The sequence below is a fragment of the Ambystoma mexicanum genome, chromosome 3q (assembly GCF_040938575.1).
Source record: "Ambystoma mexicanum isolate Mex_15411 chromosome 3q, UKY_AmexF1_1, whole genome shotgun sequence".
Lineage (NCBI taxonomy): Eukaryota > Metazoa > Chordata > Amphibia > Caudata > Ambystomatidae > Ambystoma > Ambystoma mexicanum.
This window is the reverse complement of record NC_090926.1, coordinates 882,990,538-883,009,952: the sequence shown is the minus strand read 5'-3', so window position 1 is coordinate 883,009,952 and position 19,415 is coordinate 882,990,538. Positions and strand designations below refer to the sequence as shown.

General features: G+C 45.9%; 1 protein-coding gene across 3 annotated transcripts in view; it reads right to left on the bottom strand.

The window, feature by feature from the left end:
* The window catches only part of CEP95 (centrosomal protein 95), a 1,206,983-nt gene that overhangs the window by 51,857 nt on the left and 1,135,711 nt on the right, over positions 1-19,415 (bottom strand). For all 3 annotated transcript variants that reach the window (XM_069655013.1, XM_069655014.1, XM_069655015.1), the window contains one exon: positions 1,180-1,332. In XM_069655013.1, the coding sequence (XP_069511114.1) occupies positions 1,180-1,332 (153 nt within the window). The remainder of the gene's footprint in view (positions 1-1,179; positions 1,333-19,415) is intronic.

Genomic DNA, 19,415 nt, shown 5'->3' with positions numbered 1-19,415 from the left:
TTTGTTAAAATCACATGCAATCATAGAATCTACGCATTCGAAGATTGGTTAATATACACACACAAAAATCAGTTACTTATACTACATAATTAAATCCAGTTAAAAAATGAAGATTAGAAAGTAAATATGAAATTATAGACATAGCAATTGTATTGCTAATATAGTTTGTCATTTATTTGGAAAGTAAATTATTGATTTGTATTCAAATAGAACAGATTCTTCCAAAGTAAATAAATGCGTGTATACTGTTCCTCGTTGTAATAATGTCTGTATGTACTTACAATTGTATACCCTATGTTACATTTAAAGAAACAAAGGCATACTACAATGTACTGTGTAAGTATGAAATTTGTATAATATATATATATATATATATATATATATATATATATATATAGTAACGAAGCAGAGTTGTCATATTTCAAAATGCAATGAATCAAACCAGTGATTTCAGTGATGTCATGTATGATGTAATTAGTGATGTCACCAGTGATATCATTGTGGTCATACGCTGCGAAACAGGGGTGCAAAGTTAAGGTGGACTTGCTTCAAATGAGAGTGCTGAATTTCAAGAGTTTTGTTGGATTAAATCTGATCACCTTAACTCTCTCTTAACTAAAGTCTTTCACAGAAGGTCAATGGTTTTGTTATAGTATAGGTTGTTTGGGCCCACATGCCATGGCCTTCAGACATGTCCAGTGTTCACGGCCTTTGCCCACTGTAAATGTTGCATTGTGGTTTGTTTGGGGCACACTAGCCATGGCCTTCGGCAAGGACTTCTGGTCAGAAGTCCTTGCAGCAGAAATGACAGGGATTCACTACACCTGCACTGGCTACTAGCTGTAAGTTGAGACTGCCATCCTGTCAATATGATGAACTAAGAAACCGGTTTGAGAACGCCAGTGGCTGAGAGGTGAATTGTGCAGGGAACCAGGCTGCACACCTCCCATCTCTTATCTCTCTCACCCTTTCTGGAAAATGGTGCTTCAAGTGTAAACCCAAACCACAGAGCAGTAATATGGTCTTATAATTAACAAACTGAGGAAGTGGCAGGCACAAGCACCTTAGCCTTTGTATTTCCTCCCCCCCCCCACACTATCTAGTTTCAGCGATGTCAACATTACAACATTAACACCCGGGGCAATTACAATACTAGAAAATAAATCATTGTTATCATACCCGCTCCTCCCGCGTTTTTGCACGCATCATTTTAGCACGTAGTTGAACATGGTAGTCTTCATAGTACTTTTTGGCTCGTGCTATTTGCTGCCTCTTGTCCCTCATTTTGTTCTGGGTGGATTTCTGTTGCCGTATTCGATCCTTAAAGTCTTGCTTCATGAAAAAAGAAAATACAGGTCAATAGCTGTGAATATTTCCACCATTTAAAAGTATAAAAATCTAAATGGAAATTTGGTTCAACATTTGCAGTTTGTATTACACAAGTATTGAGAATGACTTTTCATGGCAAATAATCCGCCGACATCTAGTGGAAGCTGTGGAGTATTATAGTTCGTTTTTCGAAACTCGAAAATGGGCGTCGACACAGGGCGTGCCAGTAATACTATCCCTAGTGTGACGTCCACTGTACCCATGATCCCTCATGCGTCTAGGACCCTCAGATTGTATTTTTTCTGACATGAGGTAGCATGAGGAGTAGCGCGAGTACAGATAATCCAAGTAAATAGAAAGATAAGACTACAAGCATCCATGCGCCTTCTCTCAGAGGGGAGGAAAGGTGGGTCGCATATGAATCTAAGCAGATTCAAGCATCAGAAATACGATTACGGTGAGTAATGTATCCCTTCTGAGGCTTGTGGAATCTGCTTACATCACATGCTGTGCATAGATTAGCGAGCAGTGTTAGAAGAAGGAGGTGGGATGTGAGAAGGGTCATGAGCAAATAAATGTCTTAAAACCGCTTGTCCCACTTGAGTATCTGTCTTGGAATGGGTGTCAATGCAGTAGTGCTGAGTAAAAGTGTGAATAGAGCTCCAAGTAGCTGCTTTGCAAATGGTGTCAAGGGGTACATTTGCAATGAAAGCCAGAGTGGCCCCAATGCCTCTAGTAGAGTGGGCTCTTGGCGTGAAAGGCAGAGTTTTTTCAGAAAGAGAGTAACACAGCTGGATACAGTTGACAATCCACTTAGAGATGGCACCTTTAGAGACGCGATCTCCCTCTCTGCCTGTAGTTACGGAGAAAAACAGCTGATCTGTTTTCCTTAGCGGTCTGGTTTTGTTTACATAGTAGAGGACCACCTATGCACATCTAGGGTGTGTAGTTTCACCTCAGCTGAGCTTTGTGGGTCTTGTAAGAAAGCCGGAAGCTCGATGGACTGGTTCACGTGGAATTTAGAAATAAACTTAGGTGAGAACCTTTTGGTGTGTACGTAAAACCAGTTTATCTTTATGAACTGTAAAGAATGGATCCTGCACTGACAGAGCCTGAATTTCACTGACCCTTCTTATAGATGTTATTGCTACTAAGAAGGCCGTCTTATAAGTCAGGTGTTTGAGACTGCTTTTATGCATGGGTTCGGATGGGGGGTGCCCATGAGTTCAGATAGTACCACATTAAGGTCCCACCCTGGTGGTGGGTTTGAAATAGGAGGGTGAAGTCTCTTTACTCCTTCCATGAAAGCTTTAACCACTGGGTTGACTTACTTATTCTGGCACCAGATAACAAATCGTTTCCATTTGTCAAAGTAGCAGTGCCTCGTGTTTGGTTTCCTAGATTCTTTTAGGATGTCCATACATCTCTGTGGTAATTTGAGATGTCTGAACTCTATGACCTCAGGAGCCATGCTGCTAGGTTCATTGAGTTGGGTTGCGGATGCACTGTTTGACCTTGGTGCTGGGACAGTAGGTTGTACCAGCCCGGGAGTTTGATGGGTTCCCACACCGCTAGTCTGCGTAGGTGTGGGAACCACAGTTGTCTCGCCCACATGGGAGTAACTAGGACGAGCGTCATTGACTCTGTTCATCTTGTTGACCACCTTCCTGATGAGGTGTTGGTGGAAAAGCGTACGCAAACATCCCTGACCAGTTCATCCACAGGGAGTTCCCCTGGGAGTCTGGCTGGGGGAACATGCATGCAAATCCTGGGCACTGTGTTTTCGCTTGTGGCGAATAGGTCCATAGTGGGGAAACCACACTGAGAGAAGATATCTTCCACGATTTCTCTGTGTAGACACCATTCGTGTTCCTCTGGGAGGGGATCTCTGCTCAAAGCATCCGCCAGAGAATTGAGATCCCCTGGAACATGTTGAGATGACAGAAGATTTTCCGTGCCCATATCCAAACTTTCTGGGCAAGCTTGGACAGATTTGGCGAACAAGTCCCTCCTTGCTTGTTTAGGTAAAACATGGCTGTAGTGCTGTCCATCCGGATCTGCACTGACAGATTCAGCAGACTGGGCTTGAACGCTTGAAGCGCTCTGAATACTGCCAGAAGCTCTAGCAGGTTGATGTGATTCTTGGCCACTGAGTGAGACCAGAGACCCTGAGCTGTGTGGTGGAGGTGGTGAGCTCCCCACCCTGTTAGGCATGCATCGGTTGTGACTACCGCCTGTATCTCGGGATCGTAAAAGGGTTTCCCCCTTGGACCGATTTTCTCTTGTCCACCAGTGAAGGCTTTGTACCAGTGTTGGCGAAATGACCACTAGATCGTCCCACTGACCACTTGCCTGAGACCACTGTTTCGCCAACCATTCCAGCATGGGACGCATGCGCAGGCGCGCGTGGGGGACCAGGTAAATACATGACACCATCATGCCCAGCAAACGCATTGCTTTGCGTACCGTTATCTGGCGACCGGCCTGATATTGCGGAATGTGCAGCAGTATATTCCAAATTCTTTCCTCTGATGGAAAGGTCAACCCCTCTTGCGTGTCTAGGATAGCTCCTAGGAACTGTTTGGAGGTGCTTGGCACCAGACTTGACTTTTTCTCGTTTATTGAGTAACCTAATTCGAAGAGGAGGTCGATTGTCCTTTGAATGTTTGTTCTGCAAATTACTGGGATCTCCCCCGTGATGAGCCAGTCGTCCAGGTAAGAGTACACTGGGATTACCTGCCCTGCGTAGGTGTGCCGCCGCCACCGCCAGTACCTTGGTGAATACCCTTGGAGCCGAGGCTATCCCGAAGGGCAGTACCTTGAACTGGTAGTGCCGATTGTCCACCTTGAAGCGCAAGTACTTTCTGTGCGCTGGGAACATGGAAATATGAAAATAGGCATCTTTTATGTCCAGTGTTGCCATGTAATCCCCCTTTTTTAGGAGGGGGGATTACCTCTTGGAGAGTAGTCATGCGAAATTTTTGGGGCTTGACATACTTGTTTGCAGGCCGTAAGTCCAATACTGGGCGCATGGTCAAATATTTTTTTGGCACAAGGAAGTAAGTTGAATAAATACCCTTGTTTACCTGTTGTCCCGGGACGAGTTCTATCGCGTCCTTTGCTAGAAGATTGACAATCTCCTCGAGGAGGATCTTCTGGTGGTCCAAAGAATGTATTCTTTGTCGTGGAGGGTGGTTTTGGGGACGCTCTAACAGTTCTATGCAGTATCCTGCGGACAGCAGCCATCTGTCCGATGTGATCCCTTCCCAAGCTTGGGTGAAGTTGGAACTGCGTCCCCCTACTGGGGATGTGTGAGAAGGGACCCTGAACGGAGCGTCACTGTTTTGGTGGAGGCATGCCGCCACCTCTACTGGGGCTGCCTCTACCTTTACCACGTCCTCTCTTATTACGACTGCCATAACCCTGGGTAGACTGCTGGCTGTTCCATTGTGTACCCTGCCCCTGGGAATAGTTAGACCCTCTCTGGGAATTTTGTCCGCGTGGGCGACGAAAATTTCCATTCCCTCTCTGGTTTGGGGGTTTATTGGTTAGTTGGCCTAGAGATTTGAGTGTCTCATACTAGTCCTTGGCATTTTTCAGCGCGTCCTTGACCGCCTTTCCAAACAATAGATCTGGCTCCACCGTTTTTTCTATCAATGATGCCTGGGTTTCGGCTTTGAACCCAGACTGTCGCAACCAAGCATGCCTTTTGATAACAGTACCTTCTGCTATCAATCTGCCGGCGTTATCCGCAGCATCAAAGGTTGCTTTTAATATGAAACCGGACACGGCTCTTCCTTCCGCCGAAACCTGTGCTAATTGGCTTTTTAAGGGTTCTGGGGCAGAATCTACGAGTGCTGCGACTTCTTCCCACTGGTGGCAGTTGTAACTAGCCAGTAGGGTGGTGGAGTTGGCAATCCTTGCCTGGTAGGCGGAAGTGGAGGCTACTTTCCTGCCCAAGCCATACATCTTCTTGCTCTCCTTGTCTGGAGGAGCTTCCGACGATGACAAGGGTGTTCCCGCCCTCTTACGGGTGTTTGTCACTACCAGGGAGTCCGGTTTCAGATGCCCTCTTATGTACAGTGGGTCTGTTTGGGCTGCCCTGAAAAGCTTCTCAACTCTGGGGTTTACCGCCCTAGTGAGATAGGCATTAAAAAGGGAAGGGTCTATCGTTCTTTGTATTGACGTAAGGATAGTGATGGCCTGGGCAACAGGTCTCCTTTCTCCCACTAACTCCTCGGCAAAGTCCCTCTCTTCCTGAGCACCCTGGGTGTCAATGTGGAAGTGTTCTGCAGCTTTGGACAGAACTTCATTCAAGAGAGGCTGGTTATCGACAGGGGAGTCGGTAACCGGGGGTTCTTTATCTACCGGGGAATCTAGCCTGTATGTTTCTGGGTTGTCCTTCTCCTCCTCCTCCTGATCCTCCTCTTGGTCCTCGTCATCCCCATAGTAGCCCGTCCCAGTTTGTTCTTCCAACATGTCCAAATCTGGATCCTCACAAAAGGATGGATCTCCCTGATATTGAGAATAGGGCTGTATACCGAAGGGGTCTGAAGTAGGAGCTTCAACCCGGGACTTCTTACTTGGGGGTATAGGATCCTTAGAGCCTGAGGGAGTGGACCCATCGGGGGTAAAAGAGAGCAGGTGTTCATGGTTTTTGGTTTAGAAATCTGCTAATGATGACATCCTTGACATGACTCTGTCTATGTCCTCACTAGACCATTCTCTTGAACTGGGAATGATTCTTTCTTGAAGGCCTTTCCCTGTTTTATCTTGACTAGACCTACTAGTTTGAACAGGGGTCTTTGGGATAACAGCAGACCGAGACTTGTCCATCTGTTTATGTGGGGTAGAATGTTTTTGAGGTGTGGAAGGAGGCTGAGACTGCTTCCTCTGTTTATCCCCTTCCCGGTGGGTGGAAGTGTTTACCCTGTTTTTTCGCCCTTTCTGAGCCTTTCGGAGCCTTTCGACGCCTAGTGCTGAGGTTCAGGGGTAGTGTCCCCATCTCTGGAGTGTGGAGGTTAGGACTCTGAACTGCCGTTGCACGGCCTATTGACGCCAACTGCTGGAGTGCGGTCAGGGGATAGAGGTCGGCTTTGTCTTCTGACAATCGAACCTCCGTTACCTTGGGGAGCGAGGCACTTCTGGCAACAGTGGATGGTTGCCTGGAGTCATGCGGCGATCTAGATCGAGAACGCCCAGAGGACACCGATTCAGACCGTTCTCTATGTGCCTCTTTCCGAGTACTAGACGTGCGCGTCGAGTCTCGGTTGGACTTCATGTGTTTTGTGGAAGTGCTGTGGGTATCGCATGTGTCGCCGAGGGTCTTCCCCATAGCCGCCCTGCCGGACGACCTTCCGAGGTCGGGGACTTGCGCTTGGCTGTCAATTGACGCCACGTTGCACTCGCCATCAGAAAGCACGCCGTCGCTGCCATCGCTGAAGGCGCCCTCCGCTGCCATGGCCTCTTGACGCCTGGCGTGGTGGGCCCAACGCTTGATCGAACGGTCCTTGAGTGTCTTCGTTTTGAACCTACTACACGATCTGCAGTTAGCCTCGGGGTGGTCCCTCGGTAAGCAGAGATTGCACGTGGCGTGCCCGTCAACCCAAGGGTACTTGCGGTTGCACTTGGGGCAAAATTGGAAAGGGGTACCCTCCATACGCACCTTGTGGCAGCAGGCTAATAAGTGTAGGAATATATAAGAATGTACCTATATACCAAAAGAGTGTAGAGTATGTCCACCCCCCACTCTCCTTACTTGCAGGGCCGAGGCCAGAGGCCGTCCTAGGCCCGGGCCGAGGCCAGAGGCCGTCCTAGGCCCGGGCCGAGGCCAGAGGCCGTCCTAGGCCCGGGCCGAGGCCAGAGGCCTTCCGAGGCCCAAATCCGTCGTGCAGCTCTCGACGGTCGATTCTTTCTCCGGCGTCGAGTGTGGGTGTTCGGTGACTCGACGTTGGGGTGGAGAAATGGGGAAATATAACAATATTTTAGCAAAAGTCTGGCTAAGGCCAGGGAACTCTGCGGAATGCTTCCGACCAGTATTGCGGAAAAAAAACAATCTGAGGGTCCTAGACGCGTGAGGGATCATGGGTACAGTGGACGTCACACTAGGGATAGTATTACTGGCATGCCCTGTGTCGACGCCCATTTTCGAGTTTCCAAAAACAAAGTAATACTCCGCAGCTTCCACTAGATGTCGGCCTATGCACAGCATGTGATCCAAGAAGATTCCACAAGCCTCAGAAATATTTTTTTACGAATTAGAATGTATTATTACTTGCCTGTAACTTCAGTACTCCAGCTTTTGTGCTCATTAATTAAAATGCTTTCTTCAATTTCAGATTTTGACCGTATGTAATGGACGGGTCCAGTGAGTAGGCCATCACCAGAAGCCTCTTCAGATCCGCCTCCATCAAAGAAGAACAAGTTACTTAACCCTGGTAGCGCTCTTTTGACTGGATGTTCCTCCCACGTATTCCTCATCTTTGATATTCGATATCCAGCTTCAGAAAGGAAATTCAGCAGAGGGTGCTGTGCGTAGACTCGATGTCCCTTGAGGGCCTCCGTCTCGAGGATGATGTCATCGAAGGTATATATAGCATGTGCAGCGGCCGTTGGCTTCAATTCTGTTTTTTCCCCACAGTAGAAATACCTGCATAACCTCAGGTTTGACCGTACTCGGCCTTGAAGGAGCCTTGAAGGAGCGAAAGCTGTAATAGCATGGGAAATTCTATTTAGGGGTAGTTTAGGAGGGCGATGAGAATAATGTTACTAGGGGTAGGTAACTTGCTCTTTGAATGGAATATGTCCTCCCACGTATTCATCATGTTTGATAGACTCCCAAAGCAGTATTTGATTTGGTGGAGGGAGTAGAATTTAGGTTTTAATGGTTCTCCTGAACCCAAGGCAGGACTGCTTTTGCAAAGCTCCCATCCTGACCCAGGGAAGACTCCAGGCAGTAATCTTTTGTCAACGTGTGAATACTAGACCACGTTGCTGCTTCACAAATACTTTTTATCAGTACACCCCTTTGCAGGGCTGTAGAGGTAGCCATGGCCCTGGTTGAATTGGCCCTTAATCCTTCAGGAGGATCATTCCCTGCCAGTCTAACATTCTGAAATTGCCAGAATGATCCATCTGGATAAGGTATGTTTTGTAACAGCCTGACCCAGTTTGTGGCCAGTATATGATCAATGCAAAGTTTTGACAGTCTAGATATATAAAAGCTCAAAGCTCAGCGAAGGTCCAACCTATGTAACCTCCCCTCCTTGCTAGGATGAGGTGGGGGATAGAAAGAAGGTAAAACAATGTTCTGTCCTATGTGAAAATCAGAAATGCTTTTGGGTAAAAATGAAGGTTTAACCCTTAGAACAACTCTATCCTTACGGAAGATAGTAAAGGGTGGCTTGGATGAAAGTGCCTGCAAATCACCCACTCTACGAGCGGAGGTTAGAGCTACCAATAGAAGGGTCTAAAGGTTAACAACCTGCACATATTAGGAATTTTATTACCAGATTAAGGACCCAAATTGGAACCTGGAAAGGAGATTGGGGGATTGGAGCATATTGGTGAGCCCCTTTAGAAATTGTGTCACCAGTGGAATCTTGAAATATGAACATTCTTCAGACTAGCGCTTATAGGTGGATAGCGCCGCCAAATAGCCTTTAATAATTCCAACTTGGAGTCCTAGATTGGCTAAGGATAGTATAAAGGATAACACCCCAGGTTTTTTGCACAGAAGAGGGTCTACATTCTTGTCCCTGCACCAGTTGCAGAATTTGTTCCAGCGGCAATGGTACAATGACTTTGTTGCTGGCTGAGAGCAAAATCTCCATTACGTCATCCGGGAGGTCCCAATTCTTGTATCTCAGCTTCTCAGAAACCATGCGTGAAGGCTGAGTGTTTTGACCTCTGGTTGGAGAACCTGACCCTCCTCTCACGAGAGAAGGTCCCCTCTTTGTAGAAGACGGATTGAAGGGCAGATGGACATGTCCAGAAGGTCCAGGTACGACTTCTTCCTGGCCCAATCCAGGGCAATTAGGATCATGAGTTTCCCAAACTTTATCAACCTCCTGATCACGTGAGGAATGACGGGGACTTGAGGAATCACATTCAGGAGTGGAAACTCCCAGTACACTACGTACGCGTCTCCTAGAGCTCCTCTTGGGGGAAATTCCCTGGAGCAGTACAGTTCGCACTTCTGGTTAACACTGGTCACGAACAGATCCACTTGAGGGGTTCCCCAAAGGGTGAAGATCTCTTGAAGGACTTCCTCATCTAGTTCCCACTCATTGGATACTGCTCTGCCTGCTTTGAGCATCTGCTGCCGTGTTCTTTTCTCTGGCTAGATGAACAGACGATAGAGAGAATTACCGAGTATCAGAGATGCATTGCCTCCCTGCACAGTGGTAGTGACCCTACACCTCTCTTGTTGAGGTAGTACATGGCCACTGTGTTGTCCATCATTATCAGAACATTCTTTCACCGCAGAGAGGGCAGGAAGGCCTTCAGCGCTAGTCTGATTGCCCTCAGCTCAAAAAGATTTATATGTAGTTTAGACTCCGATGGAGCCTAATGATCACTGACTGTCAGATCGTTGGTGTGCTCTCCCCACCCTGTGAGTGAGGCGTCTGTCACTACTGTTCTCTCCGGCCATGGTTGCCAAAAGGGTTCTTCCTTCAGAATGTTGTCCTCGTAGGCCCAACCAGAGACGATCCTGTGCAACCCTGCTTGGAACCTGAAGTAGGTCCGACATCTTTCCTGAGAACTGGGACCATTGAGTTCTGAGAGCCCATTGAAAGGATCTCATTCTCAGGATGGCCCTCTGGCACCAGAAAGATGCAGGATGCCATGAGGCCCCGCAACCTCAATGAAATTGAAGGCCGGGAGACGCTGAGCACTTTGAAATTTGATGACCATCTGTAGAATGTCTTGAGCCCTCACCTCAGGCGGTGAGCGCTTTCCCAACGATGTATCCAGAACAGCTCTGATGAACTGGAGTTTCTGAGAAGGTGTCATTTGGGACTTCTTGTAAATGAGGCAGAAGCACAGTCTGTTAGAGTGTCAAGTGACGTTGAGATGATCCAGGACTTGTTTGGGAGAACGTACACTGATCAGCCAATCATCCAGACGTGAATACCGCCACTCCTGAGACTCGCTGCCACTAATGCCATTAGTTTGGTGAAACCCTTGGGGTGGAGGTTTGCCCGAATGGCAGAACTCGAAATTGATAATGAGAACTGCCAACTGCGAAACCTCAGATATTCTCTTTGCTTGAGATTGATTGGCACATGAAAATGAGCATCCTGAAGGTTCAATGACTCTATCCTTAAGGATCTGAGAAAGTGTGACTATCTTAAACTTGTCCTTCCTGAGGAACGTGTTCAAGTATCTCAAGTCTAAGATGGGTCTCAGTCCTGCGTCGTTTTTGGGCATTAGGCAATATGGGGAATAACATCCCTTGTTCTTCTCCGCTACAGGCACCGGCTCTATATCACCTTTCTGTAGCAGGGTTAACATTTCATGCACAAGGAGTGGATCTGGAATCCTTAAAGAGTGGCTCCCCCGTGGATTGCTCCGAGGTCTCTGTATGAAAGGAAGGCAGTACCCATGGGCTATGGTTTCCAATGCCCAAGCATCCAAAGTAATGTCTCGCCATTCTTCTACATGCTCAGTCTGCCCACCCCCCACTGATAAATTGTGACTCAAGACCTCAGAGAGGTTTTGAGGCGGCTGATGCAGTGGCAGATGGTAAAGATGCCCCTGCATGAGCTGGCTTCGCACCTCTCCCTCGTCCACCACAGAGAGAACTTTCTTTGGCATCCTATACCAGCCATTCCTCTCGCTCTTCCAACTGAGTAGTAGCGAAAAGATCTACCCCTCCAAGGCTGTTCAATAGGGCAAAAAGGCTGAGGCTGCCTAATAGCGGCACGTAAAGATGTGGCTGCTGCTTTTGAGGTCTGCAACCTCGCAAGGCTCTCATCAGCCTTGTTGCTAAAAAGAGGATACCCGTCGAAGGGCATGTTGAGGAGTCTGGCTTGCACATCCGGTACAAAACCAGACTTCCTCAAACACGCAAATCTGCGTATAACGGAGCTAGTAGCCATGGCACTGCTGATGCTGTCTGCAGAATCCAGACCTGAGTGAAGAGACTCATAAATTGATTATTTGCGGTCTCTAATTATGGCTATAAACCCGTCTTTTATCCCCCTCTGGAATGTGGTCTGCCACCATGGAGATGCAGTCCCATAGAGTGAATGTATTTTTAAAAAAAGCACATGTTGAGTTGGCTGATTTGAGTTCCATACTCCCCTGCAGTAAATACCTTCCTTACCAATCCATTTACTCCTTTATCGTCCCGATCGGGAGGGATGGCAGGGTAAGCTGCTTGCTTAGACGTTACGGTAGCTGCCTGACTCTCTGAAGTGGGGTGTTTAGACATGTAGTTAGGTTCACTACTGGAAGGGCGGTACTTTTTGGTCAAGTTTGTATTGTGTTTGTATTGGTTTCTGGCGTCTCCCAATTCGCTGCCACCCTTTTTTGTAGAGAATGTTTAAAAAATGTGTAAAAAAAAAAGATTTGACTGAGGACCCTCATCCAGGATGTCTGCCAGATCATCCTGTTCAAATGGTAACAGAGGCCTACTCCACCCCATATATTCCACTACCTTGGACATGAGCTGTCTATATGACACATCAGCATGCTCCCAGCCTCTGGTCTTCCAAACTCTAGCTCAGGTGAGGTGTCCAGCCCACTGGCCATCTGCAGATTGGCATAAAGGTCTTTCAACCTTGATTCCTCAGACTTTCTGGCACATTTGGCGTAACAAATTGGAGGCCAAACGGTGTGTCGTTGTCCGAGGGTTCATTCTCCTCGTAAATGGTAAAGGTACATATGATTTTTCAGGCATCAAGGTTTTGATGAATAGTGGATTTGACGCTGGAGAATTAGTCTAAACCTTTTTCAATGTCACCATAGGTTTTGATGGGGCGCTCGATGGGGCAGCTGGCTTGGATGGCGAAGCTCGCGTTGAAGCCATCAAAGGTGAGGCCTATGTCGAGGACTTGGCTGGCGTCAAAGGCGCAGCCAGTGCCGATGGGGACCTCAACCTGTTTTTATGTTTTCGGCTCGACGGATCCTTCAATGACACGTCACGCATCGAGGCCTTGAAAGCTCTTGGTGAGGATCAGGCCTTCATCCGGGGCTCGAGGGCATGCAAGATTTAGGTTGAGCCCTTACCGTACCAGCTTCTTTGAAAGGCGCGGTAGGAGCATGGCTTGCTGTGGGTTTCTGCTTTTCAACTATTTTTAGCATTTATGCCCTAAAATCCTCCCATTCGGGAGGCATGGATTTTTTTTGTCAGGCAAGATACCCTCTCAGGGAAGGTGTCTGCCGATGAAGTCGCAGAAGGCAACCTGTGGTGCCTCTTTTTAGACTTCTTCGACGACGATGAGGAGTGGTGGGAGCCACTCCTTGATCTCGAACTCTATTTTCTTCCTTTTCTTCAGAGTCGCTTCTTGACTTGTTGGTCGAAAGGTTTTTTGGTCTGGGTAGATGATTTTGGGTTTCGACCTACCACGAATTTCCCCCTGATCATCGACTGACACTTGGAGCAGGCAGAGGTCTTATGCTCCACCCCGAGACACCATAGACATATACAGTGCGGATCGGTCAATGACAGCTTCGATTCACAATTCACTTCTTGAGCCTGGTCTTTGGGGTAGTCTGTGTCGATGAAGAATACATACTCGCAATAACATTTGTGGAAACATGGAACTGAAGCCAACAGGCTATATATACCTTTGATGACATCCTCGACACGGATTCCCTCGAGGGACATCGAGTCGACGCACAGCGCCCTCTGCTGAAATTATTTTCTGAAGCAGCTGAAGCTGGATATCGAATATCAAAGATGAGGAATATGTGGGAGGACCCAATCCATTCGAAATCCAGCTATATGTGCACTTTTCCTTCCTTAGGGTCAAGCTGCAGCAACCATGACCTTGGTGAAAGTTCGAGGCGTGAACTCTATGTCAAATCATGCATGTATATGGAATTCCTCATGTCATTAATCAAAAACCTTCAGTGGGGGAGGCCAAATCGGAAGATTTACACAAATGTCTTGAAAGTCAATTGCACAAAACCAATCCCTTCCTTGAGAATTCATCCTCCAGCACCTTCTTTTTGTCCTCCATATCCAGAAGCTTCTGGTGGGTGGTAATAGTTACTGTAAGTTGGGATGCTGAAGATGAAGGGAAGAGGAGGTAGGGATCTGAAAGAAAAACCCTTTATGCTCCACCATGGAGATCCAGGAGTCCCTTGTGATCCCCTTCCAGACTCATGCATGCTTCCAACATCTACTTAGAGTAGAATGAACAGCAATGGGTAGTCAGTTCCTCTTTTGTTTGTCCTGGGAGAAAATGTATAATTGTTCCTCGACTGGCTATCCCAGTTTCCTTCACTGTGTCAAGATAAGCCTGTCCTGGGGCTATCGTTCCATGAAACTCCTGAAGCAAGCACAGCCATCCATGAAACTGCTACTGCAGTGCGTGACAAAGGGACCCTGAAGAGACAGCTAATCAACAGTTAGCATAATCATAGGAAATACCTTCGGTAATTGAGTGGTAAAGTAAGTGAAGAAAAATAGATGACAGTGGCAAGTACTCAAGAAAGGTAGTAGTAAAACACTTATGAGCAATCCTAGAATTAGATTGTTAGCCTTAAGTCCAGCCCTGATATGAAATGGGGCATAGAGTCCAAAAGTCTCCAGTTCCACATGTTATATTGTTCAGGTAAGTTTACCAATGGATTTGAGCAATGCCAGTGGTTTCCATTAAAAGTCCCAGAAATCAAGAAAAGATGAGGCTGGGCAGGCATGGATTCTCGAGCAGGAGTTGAGACTAGTTGTTCCCACTAGTTCAGGGGTCAAAGCACCGACAAGGGTCTTCTTGCGATCAGGACAGTGGAGCAGGGCTTCACTGGGACTGCACTGGAGTTGATGCTAGTCAGGTACAACAGTCGTCCATGGGTCTTCAGCGAGCTGTATTTCTTCGTAGGGTTCTTGGCTCCAATGATGATCTGAAGAATGGCTGCAATTGTCCTCCTTGAATCTAAGATTTAGACTAGAGACGCCAACAGATCCCTCAATGGTAAGGATCTGCACCATTCAGTTTGGACAGCCACTGGCCAAACATTCTGCCCAGCAACTGACATTGATGTTGACTGGGACCAGACAAGTCACAGCACCCACATCGGGCCACACACAGACCGCCACTTTGCCTGGCTTTCCATACATGGCAATTATGGACCCAAGAAGGCCAAAGGACAACATGGCCAAAGAACAGGCGAAAATCTAGTGACAGCCGTTTTAGAGTATATGGTACTCTCTATGACATTATGCATTAAAATGCAAAAGTGCACAAGAAAAATGGCAGAAACATGTTAGTAAAATAACTGCTGCCAGCAGCCCCATCCTGGAGATATTGCTACGGCAACCACAGTTACAAAAGAAAATGTTACAAGGATCCAAAGCATCCAAACCGCACTTCTGTTTACGGCGAAGTGTGCAGTTTTAAAATACAATACATCCAATAAGTGTGACAGTCTCCCGGTATTGATAGTCTTAGGAACTGCTCAGTTTCCTCATAAGAATGATAAAAAAGGGGAGTAGAGCAGAGGGCATTACTGACCTCCAAAGGTTCAAGTCAGCAAGCACACAATAGAAAAAAGGAAGGGTGTGCCATAGAAGTCTATTAGAGGAAAGCAGCAAAAAGAAAATCTTTCTCAATCATTACCATAATGTTCCTGCTTAGCTAACTTACACAGTCTTAACAAATTTAGGACAGAGTCCAGATGATTACTCATGGTGATCAAAGTTCCATTAGTGTTGAGATCGTCAAACTTCGTTAAGTGAAGTGATGAGAAGGGAAATGATTGTGTCTGCAAACCATTCCTAAGAAAAACATTATAAGGTTTGGGATTTAAAAAAAATCAAGTAAGGTAAAAAAAAGAAAACCCACATGATCTGTACAAGAAGATCATTGGGATGGTTCAGTCTGGATTAATTCCAAAACATGGTATGGACAGCTTAATGACTACAACACAACTTTGGCTTTTAGCATTTGGATTTGTTCAACCCAATAATTCAAATTACCTGCCAGACACATTTTTGGCATCAAGGAATTAAATAGAAAAATGTTATATTTAACACAACAGTATCATTGTGCTGCTTGATGGAAATATTCCTATGAAAGAACTGTGAAATACTTCATGAACTCCCTTGAAGTATTCAAAAACCTGGCTATTTACCTCAAAAATGTGTGAACATTGTTCCTACAGGCATCAACCCATTAAGCTCAGTATTTGGAAGTTGGTTCTGCCAAACATCCTTATTAGCACTATGTTATACTGTTTAACAACCCTCTTCAGATTCTGAATATATATGCGAGTACATATTGTTTTTGCTTACATTTTATTATCTTGGATTTAACGCATGTGTGCTTTGTACTTACTTGTCAAGCTTTTTTGTTTCTTTATTGTACTTCACACAAAAACCCCATATCTTCTTACCCTCAACCTAGCTACTCATTCTCAAGAGAGCCAAGTTCAGACCAAGTTCAGCAGCGGTTGGAAAAACCTCCTACTATTCACACCTGCTAAGCACTTCAGGGCTGCCCCTCCGACAGCAATGGAAGGATGACCCATAACTACTAGAAACCCTGCCTGCACTGGAGAGAGTAAGTGTTTCACCAATTGTTAGGAAAGACTTTCTTTTTTATGCTTTGCATCCATAGATATCTATGGGACCCCACCCCCGTCGTCTTACTATTGCTCTGAATCTGTCCTGCCTTTTGAAGGTAAGGAAAGCCTAATTGCATAGTTCATCCATTTTGGGGTCACTGATCAATCCCTATGACTTTCGGTGCAAGTGGACTGTCTTCCATTACAGAATTCCTTGTTTTACACTGCTAATATCACCTTATAGTGAAGTGAGGCAGGGGTGCTTTGCATCCCTTTTGCTTTAAGTAACATTCTGTGGTGGTCCGAGGCTGCCCATGCTTAGACAGCCCATCTAGTTTGAGTGGTGCAGATCTTTGTGGGATACCCAAATTTGGTTGAACCCTATTTTGCCACAATTATTTTAATTGCAACAAAATTATAGAGGTGGGTTGGGTATATAGGAAGGGCAGAATGAGGGGTGAGTTGAGAGGTTGCAGGGAGCCTCCCCCTGAATTGTGAGGGGAGAGAAGGAGGATAAACAAATATGGCGAAATGAGATTCCACCAGATTATTTCAAGCAAATATCGATCCAATCCTTGCTATTGGTGGGCTTGGGGGCGACATCAGCTCAGATTTAGGATACGAAGGGGCCTTCTGCAGCCATTCTTCAGATAGTTGGAGCCAAGACCTCTTCAAAGAGGTGCATACTGATGAAGATCTGTGGATCGTCATTGCAGCCAACCAGAATTGCCTTCAGCAACCGTTCTGGCAAATCTTTGCTACTATGTATGAATTCCTGACACCCCCTGGAATGGTGGGAACAACCATCTTCCACCTCTTCTCGACGCTCCTGCCTTTAGAACCCTTTGAAAGTGTCCCGGGACCACCCTGTGGACTGACCAGCTCCTGCCTGGGCTATCTCACTGCATGGGTCACTGTCCATAGTACGAGCTTGAGACTCTGCAGACCCTTGACTAGTGAGACAAGAGACATTCCCATGCAGTTGCAGCTCTCCAGCATGAAAAGTGGCCTTGCAGGACCATCATTTTTGTGTTCGCAAAAGGATCATATTCCACTGCTTGACGGTGGTGTTCATCGTATTGTGTCCTTGGGGTCTCGAGATATTCAGCAATGTGGTGGTCTCTTCATCGTGGCTGGGTCGTCCAGCTGACCAGTGGACGAGCTGTCTCGCCAAAGCACAAAATACGCAGACAAGCAGACTGAAATCTCAACGCTTGTTGGGACCTCTACACCAGCAACCCCTGAACCCCGCCCCCATCAATGGAACCAAGGCACCAAGTAAGTAGGCCCAGTGAATTCAAAAGCCTCAGAAGCGGTTTCTGACAGAATTGGAGAACAGGGGGCACATTTATATACTGGTTTCTTTCCACTCTTATTCCACAGGGTCTAATGGGTGCAAACATGTAGCCCTACCTCTTCCTTGCCTGGTGGTGATTGGTGGAGTTCTGGCCAAGTGTTCCCCTAATGTATTGGGATTGGGAGGGGACCTCCAAAGAACTTTGCTTGCTTTGTTATTCACTACTTGTGACACTTAACCTACATGTTGACTTTGCCAACACTTGTCCTGCCTGCTTAAATGACTCTTAAGAGTCTAGAAAGGGTTAGTTTTGGGATTGTGACTTTTAGGGCACTAAGCCCCTTCTCATTTAGTAGGAAAGTACTTTGTACGTGCACAGACTTATTTTTCTATAAAGCAGTGCTCTGTGTTTTTATACTCTGAATCACATTTCTAACTGGATTTATTACTTAACTTAGTTTTATTTACTTGCTGTGCTACATTTACATCTGGTACGATAGCTTTGTGGGTTGTAAACTCACTGCTGTGATCTGTGTGTAATCTGCTGGTCACAGGTTCGATTCCCAGCAAGGCCAACTAAGCCATTCGTCCCTCCAAGGAAATAAATTAGTACCAACTTTGTTTGGGAGTGAAATGTATTCGAATGTTCTATGTACAGCATTTTGGTGAAAGGGCTATATCAATAACAAATCATAGTTACTTTTCACACTGTTAGATCAGATTAAAGAACACTGTAAAGGTAATGATAAAGTGTGGGTGCAAGAAAACCCCAAGCTTGATGTACACAGTGTACGTTTGGTAGTTTTACTTACCTGTGGTTTTCATTGATAAGAGTTCAAGGTCAAATAAATATTATTGTATTTTTAAACAATCTGTATTAACTTGTATTATTAAGAGTGGTCTGTGTGTGCTTAATTGAACCCTTCACCACTGTCACACTATTCTAAGTCTAAGCCTTACTGCTCAGGCACACTAACTTGATGGAGTTTGGCTTGACACTAGTGTATTTTCCGGTTCACCAGAATAGGGTGGCCACTCGGAATCTGTCCACAGGACTGATTCTGAAAATCCATCTTAAAGCTGGTCTAGGGTGCAACACACCAAACCAAGACTTAGTCAACTTTGGTGATTATTTCTGCTGGACATATCCCTTAATTGATGCTGTAAAATATGAAATCATCACCTTCCACAATGACAACCTGATCTACAGTGACTGAGTAGTAATGTCACAGTGGGTGCATAAAGATCACAAATGAAGCCAAAGTCCTTAGACAAAAGCCAAATAGAAAAATTGGACAGAGTGCTGACTGGACCAAACAAAGGGTAAAACAAACATTGTCTTCAAGAGTGTGGGAGCCCCTCTTGTTAAGGCAGTTTTTCTGAAGTCCAGCTAAGGCATAGAAAAACCATACAAGTGAGACAGTAGAAAACCTCACTCTTAGTATAGGGCTATACCACCTGAATATACGTTTGAGGACACTTCTCTGAATAGTGGTAGGAACAGTATAAGTCTATAACTACATTCAGGATAACACTCAGTTATACCAGGTGAGTAAGACCTTTTGGTGTAATATACAATTACAGTTGCTTTACAGATCAGTGGAACACAGACTAAGGTAAGCAATAAACACTAATTTAGGATTGCACCAGGCAGATCAAGGTCAGCTACACCTACAGGACACTTTTTAAGAATGGCACACAGCTTTTCTAGGCAGGTAAAACCTAAGGGTGTTATATACTATTACAGTTGCTTGTCAGATAAGTGGATCACAGGCTGAGGCAAGCAATAACTCTTTAACTTAGTTTAGGATGGCACATGGCAGACCAAGGTAAGTAAAACCTACAATACACTTATTAAGAATTAAACAGCTATTCAAGGTAACTAAAACCTAAGGCAGACTTATTCTAGACAGGCTATACAGCATTACGTTTTGGGAAAGAGGCATAACCAATTCGCAGGTGAGTAGTAGGTGACCTCGGTTGTGAAGCCCTCAGAGTTCATGGTTGATAGACAGGTCTGTAAGTCTGGGTGTTCAGGGTTGTTGGTGAGGAG